The 21018-nt window shown below is 40.5% G+C and overlaps 3 protein-coding genes across 10 annotated transcripts in view; 2 read left to right on the top strand and 1 right to left on the bottom strand.

Moving 5' to 3' along the window:
• Positions 1-314: 314 nt before the first annotated feature.
• On the top strand, positions 315-4068 carry C2H3orf62 (chromosome 2 C3orf62 homolog). 2 transcript variants are annotated; one of them, XM_053377375.1, is made up of 4 exons: positions 315-778; positions 1769-2198; positions 2630-2721; positions 3700-4068. In XM_053377375.1, the coding sequence occupies exons 2-4, from the start codon at positions 1774-1776 to the stop codon at positions 3948-3950; spliced, it is 768 nt and encodes a 255-aa protein (XP_053233350.1). In that variant the 5' UTR covers positions 315-778; positions 1769-1773; the 3' UTR covers positions 3951-4068. The 2 variants fall into 2 exon arrangements, with proteins under 2 accessions (XP_053233350.1, XP_053233352.1); XM_053377377.1 differs by lacking the exon at positions 315-778 and adding an exon at positions 823-985.
• Positions 4069-6215: 2147 nt separating this feature from the next.
• Positions 6216-12749, bottom strand: EMC3 (ER membrane protein complex subunit 3). The gene is made up of 9 exons (XM_053377374.1): positions 12624-12749; positions 11606-11802; positions 10236-10293; positions 9204-9297; positions 8406-8510; positions 8081-8162; positions 7876-7955; positions 7438-7520; positions 6216-6436 (listed from the first exon to the last, which is right to left on the bottom strand). The coding sequence occupies exons 2-9, from the start codon at positions 11758-11760 to the stop codon at positions 6308-6310; spliced, it is 786 nt and encodes a 261-aa protein (XP_053233349.1). The 5' UTR covers positions 11761-11802; positions 12624-12749; the 3' UTR covers positions 6216-6307.
• Positions 12750-13029: 280 nt separating this feature from the next.
• Positions 13030-21018, top strand: part of FANCD2 (FA complementation group D2) — a 39654-nt gene continuing 31665 nt past the window's right edge. For 5 of the 7 annotated variants that reach the window (XM_053377366.1, XM_053377368.1, XM_053377363.1 and 2 more), the window contains exons 1-9: positions 13030-13092; positions 13904-14000; positions 14928-15065; positions 15360-15427; positions 15869-15972; positions 16372-16435; positions 17040-17092; positions 18347-18425; positions 20818-20942. In XM_053377366.1, the coding sequence (XP_053233341.1) occupies positions 13934-14000; positions 14928-15065; positions 15360-15427; positions 15869-15972; positions 16372-16435; positions 17040-17092; positions 18347-18425; positions 20818-20942 (698 nt within the window). In that variant the 5' untranslated portion in view covers positions 13030-13092; positions 13904-13933. Of the gene's footprint in view, positions 13093-13903; positions 14001-14927; positions 15066-15359; positions 15428-15868; positions 15973-16371; positions 16436-17039; positions 17093-18346; positions 18426-20817; positions 20943-21018 lie in introns of those variants that run through there. The other 2 variants (XM_053377369.1, XM_053377371.1) reach the window with 2 other exon arrangements.

The raw sequence follows: 21018 nt of genomic DNA, 5'->3' as shown, positions 1-21018 counted from the left end.
TGAATAGCTGATTTCCTTCTTTGCCAATCCATGTTAAAATGTGGGGGTTCTTGAGTAAATCCTAGTATAGTATTAAGTCCTACATTGGATCAGCTATGGAGCAGTGCCAAGGAAAAGGCAGAGGTGACAGAAAGATGCCAAAGAGATAAAGAACTACATAACTTTTAGACATAGGGAAGTTTTAATGTTTGATATTTTACTATGTTATATATATGCTGTCAGATGGCCAGAGTGGCTGGGGAAACCCAGTAAGATGGGTATAAATGGGTATAAATTCATTATTCTTATCATTGATTGCCTGCTTTGGGGTGAGGAGCCTGTGGTCATCCAGAGGTTGCTGGATTACAGTTCCCATAATTGCTGATCATTGGCTAGCTGGGGCTAATGTGAGATGGAGCCCAGTACCCTCTAGAGGACCACAGCCCTGGGTTATGTGACAAGCACTAGGTAAAAAATGCTAGGTGGGAAACATCAGTTGGCACCAAGAAGGTTATGTGGCAGAGAGATGATTTTACTCAAAGTTGATTTTGAAATGGTCTGTCTTATGCTGTTGGGCAAAAGGCACCAAGTACAATCTTGAGAGAAAGTTCTAGCAGAGGGGAAAGGTTCCGTGACAGTTGAAAACCTTCAGTAGAGGGGGGAGGCAACAGACTGTTTACTAGAAGTATCCAGATCCAGTTGTTGATCATCCCCATGTTACTCAAAAGTGCTTAAGCAATTGATCTTCTATCCTGCACTTGCCTTGATATTGGGACAACTTGGTAAACCATCACAACAGGTGAACAATTCAGAGTTGATTTGTGTGTAGGATGGATTGCTCCACGTTCAATTTACAAGGGGCATTTATTCAAACTATGAAAGCGTGTTAAATTACTCGTTAGCACTTATTAACCACTCAGTAGTCACAAGAGTAGAAAAAATGGTCCATTCTTATACCTTGTTAATAGATGAAGTGAAAGGTTGTTGACAGCAAGTAAAGAACCAGGTAAGCTGTAGTGGCTTTCTGGATATATTGGGAGAATATAACGGGATTTCTATGGCTGAGTTTTACTAGAGCAAGTGTCTAGTAAAACTGACACACACACCTTAATTGACACAAGCCTGATGAGTTTTGAATAAGTTTTCGAGCAAGAGTTTGAAGGTTAATATTGCAGGTGCCTGCTAAATCTCTATTGGACGTTCATTCCACAGGAGGTCAGTAACACTGAAGGATCAGTTAAGTGCTGATGTCAAATGTGCCTCACCAACTTGGGGAACAGCCATTGATTCTCCCACAGGTATTGGTGATCGAGCTGGGGTATAAGGGTCCTCCTTATCCTTATAGCCTTGTAACGTAGATTAGGCTGGTCTCAAATTCACCTGGCAGCTGAATAAAGTTTTGAAGACATGTCTTCCTGAAGAAAGTCTAGCAGGAAGTATTGTATGCTATGCAAATGTCAAACTACAATGGATTATAAGTAGCCCTGAATAAAACAATCTAAAGTGTACTTCAGCACTCACGTAAAAATCATGGCCTATGTGTGAAGTATTTGAAAAATCGCATCTGATTTTTTAATCCTTTTTGTTTTTAATGTTGCATTAACATTCAGTAATCCATCTGTGTCAAGGACATAGTATATTGAGAAAAGGAAATGCTAGGATTAGCTGACTGCACTATAACTGAATGGATTGGCAACTTAGTATTGATTTCAATCTGTGCGCACCCTCCCAACTTTATATTTTCTTATATAACCAAACCCCTGGACAACGTGATACTTCTTCCTTTCAGGTGAGATGTCAGAAAAGCTGAACAGATGCCGTAAGGAGCTAACTGCAGCTATTGACAGAGCAGTGGAAGACCTCTTGGTTCCTTTCCCCCCCTCCCCAGATTCCACCACTGATCAGAACTTTGACTTGCAGACAGCACAGCCCTCTTCACCCCTAAATGCAGATCTCTTTAGTCAGAAGGGAGAACTTACTCTTTCAACTGTGTATTGCCCCCCGTCATCTTTACCAGTCTCTTCCACTCCTGAAAAGGAGAATCCCCTCTTCAGGCCAAACTTAATTCCAGTGACTACCGCTTCCAACATTCCATGTACAAAACGGGAACCCTTGACAAGCAAGGAAAACACATGGCTACATCCTCCCATCTTCATGGCTGACCGGCAGTTTTTCATCAGCCCAGAAGACAGTGAGAGATGGAGGAAAGGACATCTAAGGTATGCTCTGCTTGTCACAGGCTTAATTTTTATCTTAGGATGAATAGCACTGAGCTTCTATTCGGATGGCTGTTGATGTGGCTTCAGACTGGTCCAAAGAGCTGGCTCAAAATATGTTGTCACATGAGAAATACATTTATTTATTAATTAACAATTTGCCACCTTTCAGAGATGCTCAAATCCCACTGCCTTACTCTGTGGAATGGTAAAGCACAGTGTTAAGGTGCTCCTCATGGTTCAGTTTTAGACCACCTCTACTAATTGTTTTGTAATTGCTGGTGCAAGCACATTTATTTCTCAACATACAGGAAAGTTCTAAACCATGATTCAAAAAGCTAAGATATACTAGTGTAAAATTTTGGTAGAGATCATACACTTTAGAGAATGTTTAACTGAACAATGTCTCCATAACATGTTTCTGTGGTGTTTAGCAAACCTGATGAAAGGCCTGTGAAGTCAGAAGGAAGTATAAGTGCCACTGATGTTCCTCCACAGAGCCCGAAAGATTTTGCCAATATGAGTGGTAAGTGTTGTCTGCCCTGCTTACCAGACATGGCTTTTTAAAACTGGCACTGTAAAGAGCAATTGAATTGCATACCTGCAGAGTCTGTAATAGACTGTGTAACCTGGTGAGGTATCTTTAGTTATTTTTCCGTTACATGAACAAGCAGTCAGTACTATTTTAATCAAGTTTTTAACCAACAGCTGCTAGAGTGAATGCATTATTACAGGGTGTACCATGGCAAATAATTTCAGCAGAAAGCCAAGGGCTTGAACAGCAGAAAAGGTTAAGCATGCATATCCTTGAAATAAGACTTTCTGACTTGGAAACAGTTACATATGGCTAGGGAGGAATACTTTAGACCAGGATGGCTAACCTTTTGGACCCAATGATGGATCTGGTGAATAGGGAGATGGAGGCTCTATACTCTGATCCTTCCATCACAATGGGAATGCAGCTTCTTTCCCACTCACCAGGTAATTTATCAGGGGAGTGGGAGACCATTTGCATTCTGAACTTGCACAAGCCTTCTGAGAAGTGTTCTACATGCAGGAAGAATTGAATTGGTAAAAGAATGAACCACCATCCCTGCCAAATTCCTGGGGGTGAGGAGAGAGAAGGGCATAGAAAAGTCTTGGCAGGCAGAATGCAGCTCATAGGTGAATCATCCCTCCTTTAGACCACTGTGGCCCAATTAGCGTTCATAATTTAGAATCCTTCACATCCATTGCTACACACTTGCTTTCAAGCCATCACCTATTGACAAACATGAAGATACTTTATCCCAAAGCTGGAAGGGAGATATTTGAGTAATTGTTATTAGAATGCTAAAAGCAGTGGGTTCCTCTTTAGGGGGGAAAAAGCCTAGTACTTGCACTTACTTTACATGTTTGCCAATGGAAGCTTAGCAGGAGTGTTTATGCTGAAAATCCCTCTATGTATCAGCTATTCATCAACTTGTGCAGATATTTAAGTTGCATTCTTGTTTTTACACTGAAGATAACCCAGCTATTTGGCCATCAGAGAGGATGCACAGGAAAACTGACTTTGAGAATGAACTTCAGCAGATGTCTAGTCTCTCAAGTGAACTGTTTCCTCTAGATGAGGCCTCAGCCTTGGATCCGAGTGCACAGATCGGTTTCAGAAAGGTCCTGGAGCATACCTTAGAGGATGAAGCAATTATTGAAACACTGCTGGATATGGAAGAGGATTACAAACCAAACAGCTCCACCTTGCAGCAGCTGCAGTAGAAAGGCTGGTGTGAGGTGTGAGCTATTTAAGATTTGATAATTAATGCTTCTGAACCATGGAAACTTAGGCAAATAATCCTTTCTGTTGCAAGATGCACTATTAAAATGATTTACAATAGTGTGGCGTTATAGTGTTTTCCCCATAGGCTAATGAACACTGAACATTATCTAGGCCTGGATCAGAACATACTACCCTTAAGATATTGTCTTCTTGTCTTTTGAGGAACAACTTATCCGCAATGTGCATGACAAGTTGTAACTGATTATATAGTCATGGTTTCCCACTACATTTATCAAGCAATGGGATGGTACAAATCCAACTATCTACATTATGGCAAAACTGCCTTAAAGTTCTTCAAGCTTTTAGCTGCCTTATTTTGTAAAGCTATTCAAGAGAAAATACTTGCAAGGACAGGATGAGATATTGTGAAAGTGATTTTAGAAGTAAGTAACTACAAAGTGAACATTTAAAGTTACTCCATGCACCTTAAAACATTCAGCATCTGCTATAGTACAGAAACCTCTTTACATTCCCCTCAAGAGCAGATTTACAATCTGCCACAAACTGGGGCAGGGAATATGTACACCATCAAGGTTGAAGAGCAGTCTAAGAGTTTATTTGCTATAAACATGGAGATAACAAGCAGCTGTACCCATCTCCCAGTACCCCAAACATACACTTGTGATAAATCTTCTTTTGCTTTTCAAGTTATTGTGTATAGGTAGCTTTAACCATTTCAGTTGCAGGGGGGCAATGCTTATTAGTAAAGCAGTCTTGATGCTGGAGTCAAATTAGGTCACTGCTTAGGATGGATTTTATCGTATTAAAAGCAGTTTTCACATAAGCCTACAACTGGATGGAGAGATGTGTCTTTAGAAGCAGAGAACAAAATGAAAGCTTCTGAATTTCACTAACGAACACTTTATAACTTACTCTAAACATAAATATACTGCTGCAGCAAGGGAGAGCTGTACATAGGCAGAAATGGGCAACAGGATATATTTCAGAGCCTCACTGACATGGGCAGATACAGCTGCTCCAGGAGGGATGTAATACTTTCCCTCACAGTACTAGCTACTGTGCGACCAGAGCTGAACCAGAATTCCGTTTCATTGACACATTATCTTGTTTCTTAAAGACACAAATACAGTGAACAGCTCCCTTCATTTTTCTCAGGCATAAAAACATAAGCCAAGGCCACGTGTTATTCCAAAAGGATAATCAAATGCTTACATTCTGACCAACTTCAGACTATGGCATCAGTAGCCTTTTCTCTACTGTCACACTATGCCAACTGACCCACAGTCATTAAAGAACATTTTATTCAATCAACCTAGTTCTGTTATTATGAATCTGAGGAATGTGCATTGTCTTCTGATTATACAAACGAGCCCCCAAGAAGCACTGAACTATAATTCACCAAGTACCTTAGGTCATACATATTGGGAGACTTCAGGTGCTTGTTCCCTAATGGACGATAAGAGCAAAAGCTCAAAGCTTGTCTTCCAAAGACAAACCAGTATCTTAATAAAAAAGGGATTTTCCTTGGTTCTAGGATCATGTCTTAAAAACATTTAAATCAAATTCTTAAAATGAAAGAAGTCTACTCACAAATAGATTCAGTGCTGGTGCCAGCTAAAGTCAAAGTGTACCAATGGTCCTTTTTCAATACCAAAATCAGTGTTTAGTTACTGCTCAAGCAGACCCTAAACCTCTGACCATGCACTTAGGGGGCAGGAGAAAGAGTGGCTCTAGAGACAACAGGTCGCTTCTAGTCCAGTCCCTAATCAAGCCTTTCTCCTCAAAAGAACCAGCCTCCCAGTAGACAGAGGAGTACCTCAGTCTGTGGACCACTGAATGGCAACAGTAAGGAGAATCATCTTTGGATGCTTCTCTCATCTAAATTCAAGTCTTTGAGTATTGGCAGTTATGCTGCATATGCAGCAAGGCTGAGCCCTGGCAATGAGAGATGCTTCAAGGGTTAAATCTTATACCAATATTTTAATCATTAATGGATTCTGACTTAGGCTTAGTATGTCTCTAGAGTAGCAGGTAGATTTAAAATTTGCAGGGACCCACACTCAATTTCAAGTTTTCCTGAATTATAAATGTTTCTTCCAGTAAGTTTGGTCAATCACTACAAGTTTGGTAGTTTGCCTTTGACATGACTATTAGCAGCTGCCAAATCAGAGCTCCACGTGACTCAAAAGGCATCAGAGGAGACCTCAGAAGCAAGAGTCTGTCCTGCAGGTATATAACTCACATAAGTTCTGACCATCTTTATTCTGGCCACCGGTAAGAGTACATTATAGATAAATAAACACAAACTGACTTAATGCCAACCATATGAAGCAACTCAGAACATGGACGTCTGCAGCTCTTCCTTAAACATGCCTTCAAAGCGGAGGTCTTTAGCCATGAGTTCCTCTTCAACATCCTCTAGAGCCCACTGATGGTCAGTCAGTTCTAGAGCCTCCCATTCTGTCTGCAGTGATAAAGAAAAAACACTGATGCAGCCAACAGAAGTGTACCAACCACCTACTTTCCATCTTGGAAAAAAAGCCTTTGCTCAACAATTCTGCCTTAATTTATTCATGCTGCTTTATACTCTGAATCTTGAACAAAGACACTGAAGTTTGTGGCTGAACTGTATATGTGCAGAGTGATTAAATAGTAGGAACTTGCAAAGTAGAATCATAATGTGTACAAGGAAGCAGCAAGGCTATTGAACATACATTGAGCAGGTATGTTTGGGGGAGGGGGCAGGTCCTCACAGCTAATAACTGCCTGCAATACTAAATGGAGATCACTGGGCATTTTTGGTTTGTGTGTACATGGCTGCTAGTGCCTAGCATTTGACAAGTTTCCTGGAGATTAAGCTTTTACTTTACTGACAAATTGCAGACAGAAGAACAGCTCAGAATGCATGAAGCTACTTATGGGGTTTGAAACCACCCCTGTTTCTTATTTCTTGCAACTAGTACTGTAAAACAAGTTTCTGTTCAGCATATTTCCACTTTGCATACAATGTTAAGTATCTTTTCCATACAGGTCATCAACTAGAATACAGTATATTTTAATGCATAGGTTTTCAAACTTTCTACCCCTTGGACACTCTTACTTTACCATTTTGTCTTCCAAGGACTCCACCCATACCCCCTGTCTATGCACTGGTAATAATGGGCACTTCTTTTGACTAAGCTTCTCCACCATTACTGATCTTCTCATCTAGTGTTTCCTGATGAATGGAAGTTTTATCTACCCTAAAGCAGCATGAAAAGATTACAATAGAATAGGGGTTTCCAATCACACTCCTATAAGCTACAAAATTTATTTAGCATACATTCAATAAACAGATATTTAAGACCATCATGTTTTGCAGGTTTTAATCCTTTGAAGTATTTTTTCTGTACATTCAAGGAATAGAAGCAAGGCTACATGAAACTTGAGCAGCTCGTTTCAGCAATTGGAACAGAAGCCTCATACCTTGAATGCTTTATTAGTATCTGCAGGCATGGCCATTGCCGCCCCTGTCATCTGCTCCTGCATTACTCTGGACTGATCGGCAGCTGTAAATATGAAAGAGTGACTCGTGTGACTCTATATAACAGCAGCAATACTATCAAAGCTGGGGGAAATTAAGAATGTGAGCATTATAGTGCTGTGCTGAGGTAGACAGCAAAATATCTCCCTTGTATTGTACAAGTTAGGCCGAAAAAGGTATGAGGTCTCAGCCAGGTATGCTTAACTTTCTTCAGCCTTAATAAGCTGAAGACAAGATTTTTGTCTATTACTGCTGGAAATTCTTACAATTTACTAATATTAGTAACTAGGTCAAAATTCCTAAGAAACATTTAAGCATAGTTTGACACATTTAATAAATCAAGAATCACTCTTACTTTTACATAAATAGCAGTTTCTTACCATTATCTTGACCAAGAATGAGGGTATAAATGCTTCGAAGTCCAAACACATTCAGAAAATACCAAGAAGCAGAGCTAACCCTAACAAACCAAAGAAACTGAGTGTCATTTAAACAAATGCACAAATGCCCAATTCCCAACTCTGCTGTAACTTTCACAGTTTTAGATAGACAAAGATTGTTTGAAGCACAGTGAAGGATTCTTACCAGGACGCATCCAAAGTAAGCAACTCAATACCCTGCTGCAGCATTGGTTTAAAACGAAGCGTCAAAGGAAAGGGGACTTTTGCTGTAAAAAATAAAAATATGGTCAGGAACAATTATGATTATTACAAAGCACCATAAAACACAGTGCTTTGCAGGGGAATATAACTGAAGGGAAATTTCTCCCACAAGGAGCTTAAAAGCTGTGACAGGGAACACGAACACTCAGCTAATGAAAACGCTGATTAAATTGGGAATTTTAGAAGCATCAGGGGATTTTAGAAGGCCTCCAGACCACACAAGTTTAGATTCCTAAACTGACACTTACTTGTGACAAAACCAGAAAAGGTCATGTTGATCCAGCCTCCAATAAGAATCATAGGAAGTACATTTGTTACATTCCCTTTCATCATATCTGTCAGCATAGTAGGATCTGCAAAGCAAATGCAGTTAAAGTGACCACACAATTGACAGCCGACACACCCATGGATTTCTGAAGTTTGGGTATACTACTTTAAAAACAAAGGAAACCTCCTTAGCATGATTGAAGAGATCACCCTGGTTTAGTCTTTAATTTGCTATTTAATTTGACTTTAAGTATATCTGGGCTATTTTATGAGAAAACCAGGTAGACTTTAGAATTAGTGGCTGCTGCTAAGCACAAAAGCAAATCAGATGTTCCTATTACTACCAGAGTTAGAAACTGTGATATGAAAGCTAGGAGCTAAATGGCACCTTAAACCTAGGTTATGTCTAGGCACGCTTTTTATTACAATAATACAAATAATACAAAGCTGAAAATGAATGAACTGCAGTTAAAATATTAGGTTCATTTTTCACATGCTCTAATCCTTCCCCTGCCCAACCCCCTAATACTCTGAAGAGGGTCTCTTCAGAGAGTAGCTGGAAGTGGGGAGGCAGAAAAAGGTCCTCCTTTTCTTCCATTCTGCAATTTTAATCTGAAATCTTAGGCGCAGTACTGCACCCAGAGCTCAGAAGCTGCTCATGCTAATGAAATTCCCTGTCGCAAAATACGCCTAGAACAATGGGTGTTTCGAACACTGATTACTACTCTATTGTTCATGTTTTAGAATATAACAAACTCTTAGGAAGCCTTCTTACTTACCTGTCATTGGGGAAGGTGGCACTACCTTCCTTTTAGTTTTCTTAAAGAACCCATCATCTGGATTATTGAAGTAATACTTCCGTGTCAGAAAGGACTGAAAAAAGAAAAACAAGTTCTAATGATGAAAGAAATGGACGCAAGGCTTCAAAATTAAGCACAGGTTATTTCTCTGTAGAAGAGCTTGCAATAAGGATGACAGACATTTACCCTGCAAACGACCTACCCTGCTTTTCCAAATATTTCCAGGTTTCAATGGAAACTGTGGCAATGCATAGCCTCCTTTAATTTTTTCAAGTATCTTTGCCTGTGACATAGTTTAGGCACTTGTGATATAAACAGAGATGTAGCCAAACATTTTTACAGATAATCATGTTACACATTTCCCAAAAGATCAGTGGCAATACAAATAATTTCCTCCGTCTAGTATACCCATAATGTTGATAAGATGCAAAGACAAAATTATACTGAAAGCCATATGATGCTCACATTATTTTTCTAGTGCTATGCACTAAATTTTTTTAGTGCTATGCATTAAAAAAAACTTTAATTATGTGTCATAGAAACAAAGTAGGTCTCCAAAAGACATTTAGATAAAGGCTGATGTTGGATTATCAGGGAACTATGCAAGCTCTGAAGTCTGCTAGCTTGTGTCTGTTATCAGCCACTTTAATTTGATATGGATTTCCCCCCTTGGATTGACAGGATGTCACAGATCCATTCTAACCATTAAGATTTTAACTGCTGCAATTAACATTAGTTTAATCTGGTCTAAGTATGCTGATCTTAGTAACTATATTTTAAAACAGTAATAGATCCAATTTTACAACATGACAACAAATTAGAATGATGGAAACCCCACTGTCTTGGATGTATATTGCTGCATATTAATAGTAATAGAAATAACTGGGTCTACTCCACAAATGTGCTTACAATGTAATTTTAGATCCTTATGAAGACTACATTCCAAATCTTGGAACAATTAAGGTTTCCCCTTCCTCCAGTTTTTAAATTCTGACACAAATGGAAACGTACCTGCTTTGGAATGTACTTTCCATTTTCTCTGAGAACTCTGCTTCGAATCAGAACTTGACTGAAAGAAAGAAAGCCATTATCATACATATGAAATAGAAGAAGAGAATAAGGAGGAAGACAGAAAAATATCCCTGCACGAACACTGCATGTGACATTGATGCAAAATACAACCAAGAGCCTCCCAACAAGTTATCAATATTCACACAGTTCTTTCATATAAAAATCTATCATCTTTCATAGTTTAAAAACATGTGCTGAGCAAGATTTCAAGAACAGCAAGAACTGATTTGGGAACCAATACTAGATATTAATTCAATAAGGGCAACAGTTTCATTCCTTGCCATAGAGGGCTGTTTCATATATTTCTTTTTTGAAAGACAAAAATGCTCCATGAAGAAAACACAGGGCTGCTCATAAATATCTGAAGTGTACAAGCAGTTATTGACCAGACAGCCATTGTGGGGAACCCCCCCCCCTTTTAACGAGAAATCAGGGTGGAAAAATACAAATATTCAATCCATACATTTGCTGTGGGGAAACATTATAGTGTACATACATTTCCCTATATTATCTCTATATTGTAAAACCATAAAGAAGTGAACAGTCATAGAACATGACAAAATCTACTTGAAAAGCACAGATATTTTCAATCAGATTAGCCTTGCGATTTTTAATAACTGTTTTCTTATCCCCTTCCATCATCACCACTAGTCCCTTGCTATCGTCTATGTGACTAGAAACAATCTGAAGAAAGATATACATATTTATAGAATATAAATATAGTGTGTATCTGAAGAAGTGTGCATGCACACGAAAGCTCATACCAAGAACTAACTTAGTTGGTCTTTAAGGTGCTACTGGAAGGAAAAAAAATTTTTATATTTATAGAAGAAAAGCTGGGAAAAGTCCATATAAAGACTAAAGAGAGAAATCAAAATCTAAAAAGCAAAAACATTCAAAATGAAATTTAGGAATCTGAGTATTACAAATATAACAAATAACAGTTTGTTTTGAATTTTCACCATTTTTAAGATTAAGTATGATAATCTTGGGGATTTTATTCAGCCCAGCTGACAGGATCCAGGAGCTAGGCTCCACTTTTTCTAGTCTATCTTGTGCATTCTTCTTTGCAAATCTACAAAGACCAGGCCTCATTTTCCGAAAACACCCCAAACCTACCTGCTATCTGGATTTCCAGCCACAAAGCCGGGTTTAGAAGTATTCCCAAAAACGTACACAGCAAGATATAACCCACCTACTGCAGTTCAGTAAGCCTATGTGCTACCATCAAGTATTGTCATCAACCTCTATAGTTGTCAATTATTAGTATAAGTGACGATGCCCAGTTTTCAGTTGCAAGCATCTTTTACCTGTCAGATACTTGCTCCTGGGTGAGTTTTTTGTCACTTTGGAGAAGGATGGATACATAGTGACGAATCATCCCCACAAAGAAGGTTATGAAGACAATTGGGAGCACCACCCATAATCGAATATTAGAGTCCAACAACAGCTCCGGCTCACTCATTGTTTAAATTCAGTTCTGGTCATGCACTTCAACCTTCAGTATCTAGGGGAACAAAGCACAAGTCGTCAATTAGAAATTTCCACTTACCTTCAACTTTCCCAAAACATTGAGCCAGTTAGCGTGTTGCTAGCCAAGTTTTATTTATTTTGAAGGCTGCCTACGTTCCCCAGAGCACAGTCGCTTTTCTAATTCTACCCCAGCAGTCATTCCTTACACCCAGGAGTTTCTTATGCAGGTGGGGAATTCTTCTTAAGTTACAAGGCAGCCACAGCAAGACACTGGGCAGCAATGGAAGCTCTGGGCATTAATCTCCGTTTGTCCTCAGGGAAGCACAGTGAGACCGAATAATTTGCCACTCGAGTATCTGGTACAGGCAGAGGCCTAAGAGACAAGGCAGGAAGCAAACCGAAATGCCATTAAAAGCAGGCAGCACTCCGCGTGAAGGAGAGCTCCGCGGCCAGTTCCTAATGACAGAGCGCAATCCCGGGACCGACGAAATAGAGACGAGGCCCCTAGAAAACGGCAAAGTCCTTAAAAAAATTATTCACCTATTAGGACTAGGTCAACGGAAACTGGCGAATGTAAATACATGCGCACATACACGGCCTTGCCCTTTCGGAGAAGGGATAACAGCCGGATTCCACGCACCTGGAATTAAGTCGCAGGGATGAGGCTCAAGCCCCGGCACCTCTTAAAAAAAAACCCCAACAAATTCACCACAGGTGGGGAGATTTCACACGACCCTCTCAGCGGCCACAGCCGCGGCCGGCCCACCCCGGGAAGAGGAAAGCAGATGCCGCGTAGCCCCGCCCCCCAGGCGCACCTGCACCGCGACCCCCGCCGCGCGCCCACCGGCTCCTTACCTCTCCGGCGGCAGCAGCAGCTCGGTCTCCCTCCCCCGGTTCACCCTTCCGGGAGCGACGCCTGACTCGCTTTCGCGGCGCCTGGTAGGGAGAGGCGTCGCGCGTTCGTTGACGTCACTGCGACGCGTCCCGAGCCGGCGCTTGGCGGGAACCTTTGAAAGGGGAGCGAAGGGTGGCTGAGGGAGCGCGCGCGCCGTTTCAACTGCGCCTCGGCGGGGAAGGGAGGCGGAGTTCCATTTGCCTCTCAGCGCCGCGTGAGGAGCGCCTTCTGCTTAAGCGCTGCCGTTCCAGCGCCGCTTCACTGGGACTAAGACCCCGCCGTCCCGGGAATTCAGGAGGAGCGGGACTCGGGCAGGGCTCCGGCTGAACAGCCACGAAGCGGGCGAGGGGTTGTACTTCTGCATGAGCAGGTTGGGTGGTTATCCCTTGGCCTCCGCTGGTCTTCAGCAGCGCTTCCGCGGTTGCTCAGGTGGGTTAACAAACAGCGCAGGTTCGAGTCCTGTCCCTGTTGGCCTTATTGGGCTGGGCTCTCAACCAGTTGTCAAAGTGGGTAGGGATGCAGAATTATATAGGGCTCCAGGACCCACTGAAGCATCATAGGAAGTGGCGCTGCCAAAAATCACTTCTCCCCTGCCTGTTAATGATAGCCTCCATTGCATTGGAGGCATTTCTGTGGCCTGAAGGAGGGGAGGGGAAATCACGATCTGAGCTGACAGTTGAAAACACAGCAGTAGGATTACGGATAGTGGAGCTTTCCCATCCTTCTTGTTGTGGGAAAGAGCAGGATTAATGCATATGCCTCATCATTCTTTCCCAAATCACCTGTTGGGTATAGAAGCAAACTGGGGAGGAAGGAGGATTTGTGACCAGGACTGCTTTTTGTCACAGAGATAGGAGAGTTTAAAAATCCAGAATTAAAAATAAAGTGTAATAAATGCAACATGTACACTAATTGTGATCTTGTGTCCAATATGTTCATGAAAATGTATCCAGTTGCACATATGTCTAAAATAAGTAAACTACTGATCTAATATTTGTTACCTCTTGTCAATATAGATTGGTGTACTGCGGTAAATGGCTTACTTCAGCAGATTATTGTAGTAGGCCCTTTTGCCATTCACAGATACTCGTTATTGTAAATAAGGTATATTTCAAACAGGTCCTACTGCCATTTCAAGAACAGAGTTGTAGCTTCATAAATTATCTTTTGTGCACCATTTTATAACAAAACATATCTCATTCAGTCAGCTTCTAATTGTTTCCCTTCCCTCTCCCCACAGTTGAAATAGACTACCTTAGTGCCTGCTGTCATGGCTCCAAAAAGGAAATTGTCCAAATCTGATGCGGAAGGAGAAAATCTGATGGAAAAGTTACCAAGTATGTAAAGCAAGAATCTTTCCTGTCATCTGGCCCGGTATACCTGAAGCGTCTCTACCCTCCTCCTTAAGCCTTCTGGCAGTTCCCTCACTACAAGAAGTGATGTTACAGGGAGCTAGGCAGAGAGCCTTCTCAGTAGTGGCACCCGCCCTGTGGAACACCCTCACACCAGAGGTCAAGGAAATAAACAACTATCTGACTTTCTGAAGGCAGCCCTGTTTAGGGAAGTTTTTAATGTTTTATGTTTTATCATGTTTTTAATATTCTGTTGGGAGCTGCCCAGAGTGGCTGGGGAAACCCAGCCAACATGGCCAATGGTAAGGGATGCTGGGAATTAGTCCAAATAACATCAGGAGGGCCACAGGTTCCCTAACTTTGCTTTATATCCTCCTTCCTCTAGTGTAAGATTTCCCAAATTTGGGTCTCCAGCTGTTTTTGGACTACAACTCCCTTCATCCCTAGCTAGCTGGACCAGTGGTCAGGGATGGTGGGAATTGTAGTCCAAAAACAGCTGGAGACCCTGGTTTTGCTCTATTGTATGTATCTCCTACACTCTCTTAGAAGTTGTTCTAGGTTAGAATATATAACCCTTGGGTTCATCTTCCAAGGGACCTCAAACTTTATACAAACTTCATGATACAGTGGTACCTCGGGTTACATACGCTTCAGGTTACATTAACCCAGAAATAGTGCTTCAGGTTAAGAACTTTGCTTCAGGAAAAGAACAGCAGCAGGAGGCCCCATTAGCTAAAGTGGTGCTTCAGGTTAAAAATAGTTTCAGGCTAAGAATGGACCTCTGGAACGAATTAAGTACTTAACCCAAGGTACCACTGTATAAAGGTTGATTTTTTCATTTATTTGTATTGAGGTATGTGACTCTCAAATATGACATTCATTTATCTTATGCTCGTAACTTTTCCATCTTAGAAACAAAGAAATCTTGCACGCTTGGTAAGAACAGATCCATTCCCAAAGATGGAGTTGTAGAGAACGACAATGTTTTTGGGCAGCTCCTCAAGATAGGAGGAATTATACTGAAAGCTGGAGAACGACAGAATGAAATAGGTATATATTTTCATGACATTCTTAGCAGTAATTCTAAGGGAAATTAAAGTGTAAAACATTTACCTGCTGATTTTCTGCTACTTTGCACAACTGTTAAAAATAGAGGAGCTCTGCTAGAAATGTATTTATTTAATTTTACCTTTTTAGCATTCTAGCCTCTATGCCAGGGAAAGTTTTGCCAGGTGGATTTCTGTCTGTCACATGGCAGTTAGTGGGAAGGGCAGAAGGTGGCAGATTCAGACTATTATGACATGAACATGACAGCGTTTGTCCTTCTTGGCACTTTTTCCATAGCTGTGGATGGAGCAATTTTCCAGAAGAAGTTGTATCAAGCATTGAAGAAGCACCCTTCTCAACCACTGGTATGAACTGGCATTATTTCATGTCTTTGAAATTGAAGTGGCCTGTATTGATTCTAACACCCAAAGCTCTCTGTCTCTGTCCATCTCGCTGTGTGTGTCTCTCTTCTGACAAACACACTCTCCCAAATTAAAATCTCTTTTTCAATCCACTTCTCTTATTCTTTACCTTGCATTTTAAAAATAGGAGACCTCCATAATCAATACAGAGTTCTCGCTTATGATTCGCTGCTGACAGATCTAGAAGAAGTATGAAACTGGTCCCTGGATTTTTTCATTAAAAAGTAACAAATTACAGTTTTATGCATCCCCCACAAAGATCAAGAACAGGCATTGTGTAAACAGTAGGCTTTCACTGCTTGATTTGCTCTTCATGCATTTGAAACAGTAGGGATAATTGTTCAGTCTTCATTTTCTCTCTCTCCTTCCCTCCATCCTGTCTAGATTGGTGAGGAGTTCATCAGTGGCTTGGAATCCCACATAGAAAACAGAGATCACTTCAGGAATTGTCTTCTACCATGCATACCCACACAAAGTCAGGAAACAAGGTCAATGAAAAATCTAATTTGTTTTCTCCCTGCAAGTTGCCATGTGAATGGTTTAATACTTGTAGTATGTTACCATGACAGTGTAGTAAATGACTACCTGTATATATTCCCATCTGCAGCTGGAGGTTGTTTTTTTTAATGTGTTGTTTTTTTAAAGAAACAAACTTAATTCTGTTGTAATATACACCTTTTAAAGGTCAAACTCTAAACAACAACTAGAGAGAAGGTACTTGGGGTTAAACTAATCTGATTTTATTTATTACATGTGTGTCCCTTTGTCTAAAGAGCTCAAAGTGGGGCAGGGAGTGCCTATCACAAATACAGTATATTGTTTTAAACCCAGGTACTCCATGATGCCTTTTTCTAATAATAATAGCAAAGTGTCTCTCTCCGTTACAGTAATGCCATCCATTCATATTGTGAAAGCCTCATTAAACTGCTCCTTGGCATTGAGATATTACAGGTAAGATCACTTTTCCACGCAGTTCTCCCAACCATCTTTTGCCAGCTTCCTATTATTTATTTATTTATTTATTTATTTATTTAATTAATTTAATATAATATCCCAACCTTTTCAGATTGGCATAGGGGGAAAAACACACCAAGACTGTTCTTGCTCTACAAGCTCACGAACTAAAAAGGCATAAGGGAAAAGGAATGGGAGGGAGGAGGGAAAAGCAACCTTAAGCACAAGTTCCCAAAGTTAAAACCAATATGAGTCACAGTTCTGGCTTGCCCTGACAAAAAGCAATCCCACTGTTAAATTACTCTACACACACACACACACACACACACACACACACACACACCTGTGGTTCCCCTGGCCCTCTGGAGTAGATTTGGAGAAGCACAGAATGGGGAAGGTCCCATTGCGCAAGCGCTGAATACTGCTCAATAGCTTTATTTACCAAGAATTAGTGCTCTGGGGAAGTTTTACTGCAGTGCTTCATAGCAGAAAACTGTTCTTCAACAGTGGATGATGGGGTTTGGGTCTGCAGTGCTGTGTGCACAGTGTGCTACCTCATTGTAAATGTAATTTCTCAAAATGCCTTTTTTCTTTTTGGAAGCCTGCTGTTATAAGACTGCTATTTGAAAAACTCCCCGAATTTTTTCACGAAAGGCAAGTACTCCACTATTTTAACTTGAAATGTTGACTGCTCCGCATTTTCCATCTGCTTCTCCTCAACCACTTGTTGAAATCCTCAGAACTTGATCTCGTTACCATGCATGAAAGATTTAAAAAAATCTTTGCCACTCATGCCCTATACTCATTTAAGGTTCAGGAACTTGGACAAACTTGTGGTCCTCAAGATGTTGTTGAACCTTAACTCCCATCAGCCCTGACCAGCATGGCCAATAGTCAGGAATGATGGGGGCTGGAATCCAACAACATCTGGAGAGCCAAAGGTTAGTAGTCACCCCGCTATAGAGGACTGAAGTTTAAGCTTTTACTGTGTGTTCTTTTCTGCTGTACAAGGCAAGTTTTAGATGGTAGAATAAATGAATGGATTACAGTGAGCTGTCACTTCCTGGTGCAACTAGACTTCTCTGCGACCCTTCCTCTCCACAGGGAAGTGGGACCAATTTGGATGCTCCTGCCCCACCACTTAATGGATCCAAATGGTTTCCAGAGAGTGGTAAGGGATGTTTTATCCCATGCTGATGGCCTTTTAGCTGATTCCTTGGTGGCCCGCTCTGGTCATCTCCTGCTTTGACTACTGCAATGCGCTCTAGGTGGGGCTACCTTTGAAGGTGATCCAGAAACTACAACGAATGCAGAATGCGACAGCTGGTTCCCTCACTGCAACAAGCAAAGTTACAGGGAACCAGGCAGAAGGCCTTCTCGGTAGTGGCACCCTCCCTGTCGAACACTCTCCCTTCAGGTGTCAGGGAGATAAAGAATTGCACAACTTTTAGAAGACATCTGAAGGCAGCCCTGTATTGGGAGGTTTTAACGCTTGATGTTTTTATTTTGTTTTTAGATATGCTATAAGCCGCCCAGAGTGACTGGGGAAACCCAACCAATTGGGCGGGGTATAAATAAAATTATTTTATTTTATTTTTTAAATTACATTTAATTTATTATTAAAACCTACCTTGCTGTTGATCATGGGGCTGGGTTTCTTGCTTGTCTGAAAACTAGTATGTATTGCACCTCCTCAAATGGTTCATATACAGGATGGCATGGCATATTTATTTTCAACAGAATTTGTTAAAAGAAACTATAGTTCTAAATAAATTGCATTTCGAAAAGCATCTAGAGAGGATTGAGAGCAGTCCTCCATAGCTGCATCTGGAATTGACTTCAGAAAGAAGGGTTTCTCAGTAATAAAAAGGAACTAGGGCTTATGTTTTATCTCTTCTGATCTTTCAGTGTGGGCAGTGATGGACTCAATTTGCCTCGGCTCATTGTCAATCAGTTAAAATGGCTTGACAGGATAGCTGACAGCAAGGCAAGTACCACCAATGCAATCAATTATGTTTCTCATGGGGTATTGTTTAACATTCAGTGAGCACTAGCAACTTGCTAGTTAGATGTTGGTTTCTTTAACCCAGAGATGGGAAACTTTTTTGAATTCATCGACCAGATCTTTATCAGATCCTAACCTTGTAGGCCAAATTTGAAAGGTGGGTAGGATTGTTCACCTGTCAATTATCTGACATCACAATGGTGTCCGGAGCTTGGGTGCTTTGAAGTCCCAAAGTTGGGGAAACAGAACTGTTAGAACCAAAAACTAAGATTTTGTCAAAGATGTATAACTTGCTGTTGAAATGGAATACGCAGGATGAAACGGTTAAATCAGCAATGATTAAATGGGCGCAGGATATAGGTCACAACATTATGTTTGCTGACTGGGAGCAGTTGTGGTCCACCGGTATGAAGTTTACGGCATGCATTGCCTTAAAGGAGAATATTATGAAAATGATTTACAGGTGGTACATGACCCCAGTTAAGCTTGCAAAAATTTATCACCTGCCTGACAACAAGTGTTGGAAATGTAAAGAAGCTGAGGGAACATTCTTTCACCTTTGGTGGACATGCCCAAGGGTCAAGGCTTACTGGGAAATGATATATAATGAACTGAAGAAGGTATTTAAACTTACCTTTCCTAAGAAACCAGAGGCCTTTCTTTTGGGCATAGTTGGCCAATGGGTGCCAAAGAAAGATAGAACATTTTTTATGTATGCAACAACAGCAGCAAGAATACTTCTAGCCAAGTACTGGAAGACACAAGATCTACCCACCGTGGAGGAATGGCAGACGCAAGTGATCGACTACATGGAGATGGCTGAAATGACTGGCAGAATCCGTGATCAGGGAGAAGATTTGATTGAACAGGATTGGAAAAAGTTTAAGGACTATTTACAAAAATACTGTAAAATTTTTGAGTGTTAATATGATGTGGGAAGTGAAGGTAACAGGGTTTGTGTGATTTGGTTAAATGTGAATGAAAAGAAGAATGTTAAAAAGGATAGGGGGTTATGAACAGAACATTATTATGTCATAGTATATAAGATGAGGTATGGACTAAAATAATGAAAAATTGGGACATAATAACTAGAAGAATATAAAATTAAGTATGGTTAAAATAAGGTTTTGAACTTGCTGAATTTGATTGGAATAAAGAGGAACACAAAAAAGGGGGATGTGAGGAGGTCAAGACAGAGGGGCATGGAACTTTATAAATTTAAGAAAGTGGGTTTTTCTTTTTTCTTTTTTCCTATTTTTCTTTTTTTTCTGCTATATATTTTTGTTTTTCTGTTGTATTTGTTCTTTATATGAGCTTTATGTATGGAAATGATACATTTTGAAATGATGAATCTTTTGTTTTGTAAAACCTTAATAAACATTTATTTAAAAAAAAATGAAGTCCCAAAGTTGGGATTTCAAAGAACTGTGCAGGACCTAAGAAGAGCCCTGCAAAATGCTTTAAAACTCTTACTGCACCCTGCATACCAAAGACTCTGCATCTGTTAGTTGGGAGAGGTGGAGGACATTCAACACAATTTGTTGCAATGCCCTTTATGTACATCCCCTAGACAAAAATTCCTCAATTACATTTTTTGCTCTCTCTCCAACCAACCTCCCCTTGAGCAAATCTCTATTTTGCTGGCTGGCAAGAATGTATTTATTACTGCACAGGTTACAAAATTTGCCTTGGCTGCAAGTAAGTTGAGAGCTAGGCACCAAGACAAGTAGAAGGGGAGTGTGCTTAACTTATGCAGGTGTGATTTTTGCATTTTTGTATGTTTGCTTTGCTGTTGTTGCTGTTCAGTTTTAAATTAATTATTTGTATTTTACGCATTGTGGCCAATTTTGGCGGCTTATAGCTTTTAGGAATAAAGATTTCATTCATTTAAAACTCTTAAGGCTTCAGCTTTATCACATATCAGTTTCTGTGTTCATGACTAGTTTCTACAGCAGATTTGGGTACTCTCATATCTTGCTATGTACATAAGACAGGGCATTCTAATTGTACCCACTGATGAATCCATAAGCAGTGCATCAGGCTAAGCATTAGGTTTGGGCAGGTACGTATGAGTGCAGGTGATCTTTCGAGTAGCTCCATCCCAAGGCTTTAGCAATCATAACCAGCATTTTTAATTGGGTCTGGAAATGAACTGAGATATTGTGGGGACAAAAGAGATAAGCATTTAAAAATATTTGCATACTAAGAAACTACAAATAATATATGTCTGATAAATAAACCAATCACTTAGATTCCATTCTGGATGCATATGTGCAGCATACATTTGTTGGCTTCTCTGTGTTTAAGCTGTCATCATTAAGGAAATGTCCTTTTTCTGAGTTCCTGGTGTTGTAAAGCTTTTGTTCATCTACAGGATCTTGTTCAGAAACTCATGGAGATGATTTGTGTTTCTCCTCCACCAATCCAACACGACATAATCACAAGCTTGCCAGAAATCCTGGAGGATTCTCAGCATAGTGAAATTGCCAGAGAGCTTAGGTAAGTTTGATGCTGCCATCTTCTCTTTTTACTCTCTCTATAATTTTCTCTTAGCTGTTTCTGGTGCCTTAGCTGA

The sequence above is a fragment of the Podarcis raffonei genome, chromosome 2 (assembly GCF_027172205.1).
Source record: "Podarcis raffonei isolate rPodRaf1 chromosome 2, rPodRaf1.pri, whole genome shotgun sequence".
Classification (NCBI taxonomy): Eukaryota; Metazoa; Chordata; class Lepidosauria; order Squamata; family Lacertidae; genus Podarcis; species Podarcis raffonei.
The sequence above is the reverse complement of the archived record's forward strand: the minus strand, read 5'-3'. Positions and strand labels throughout refer to the sequence as shown.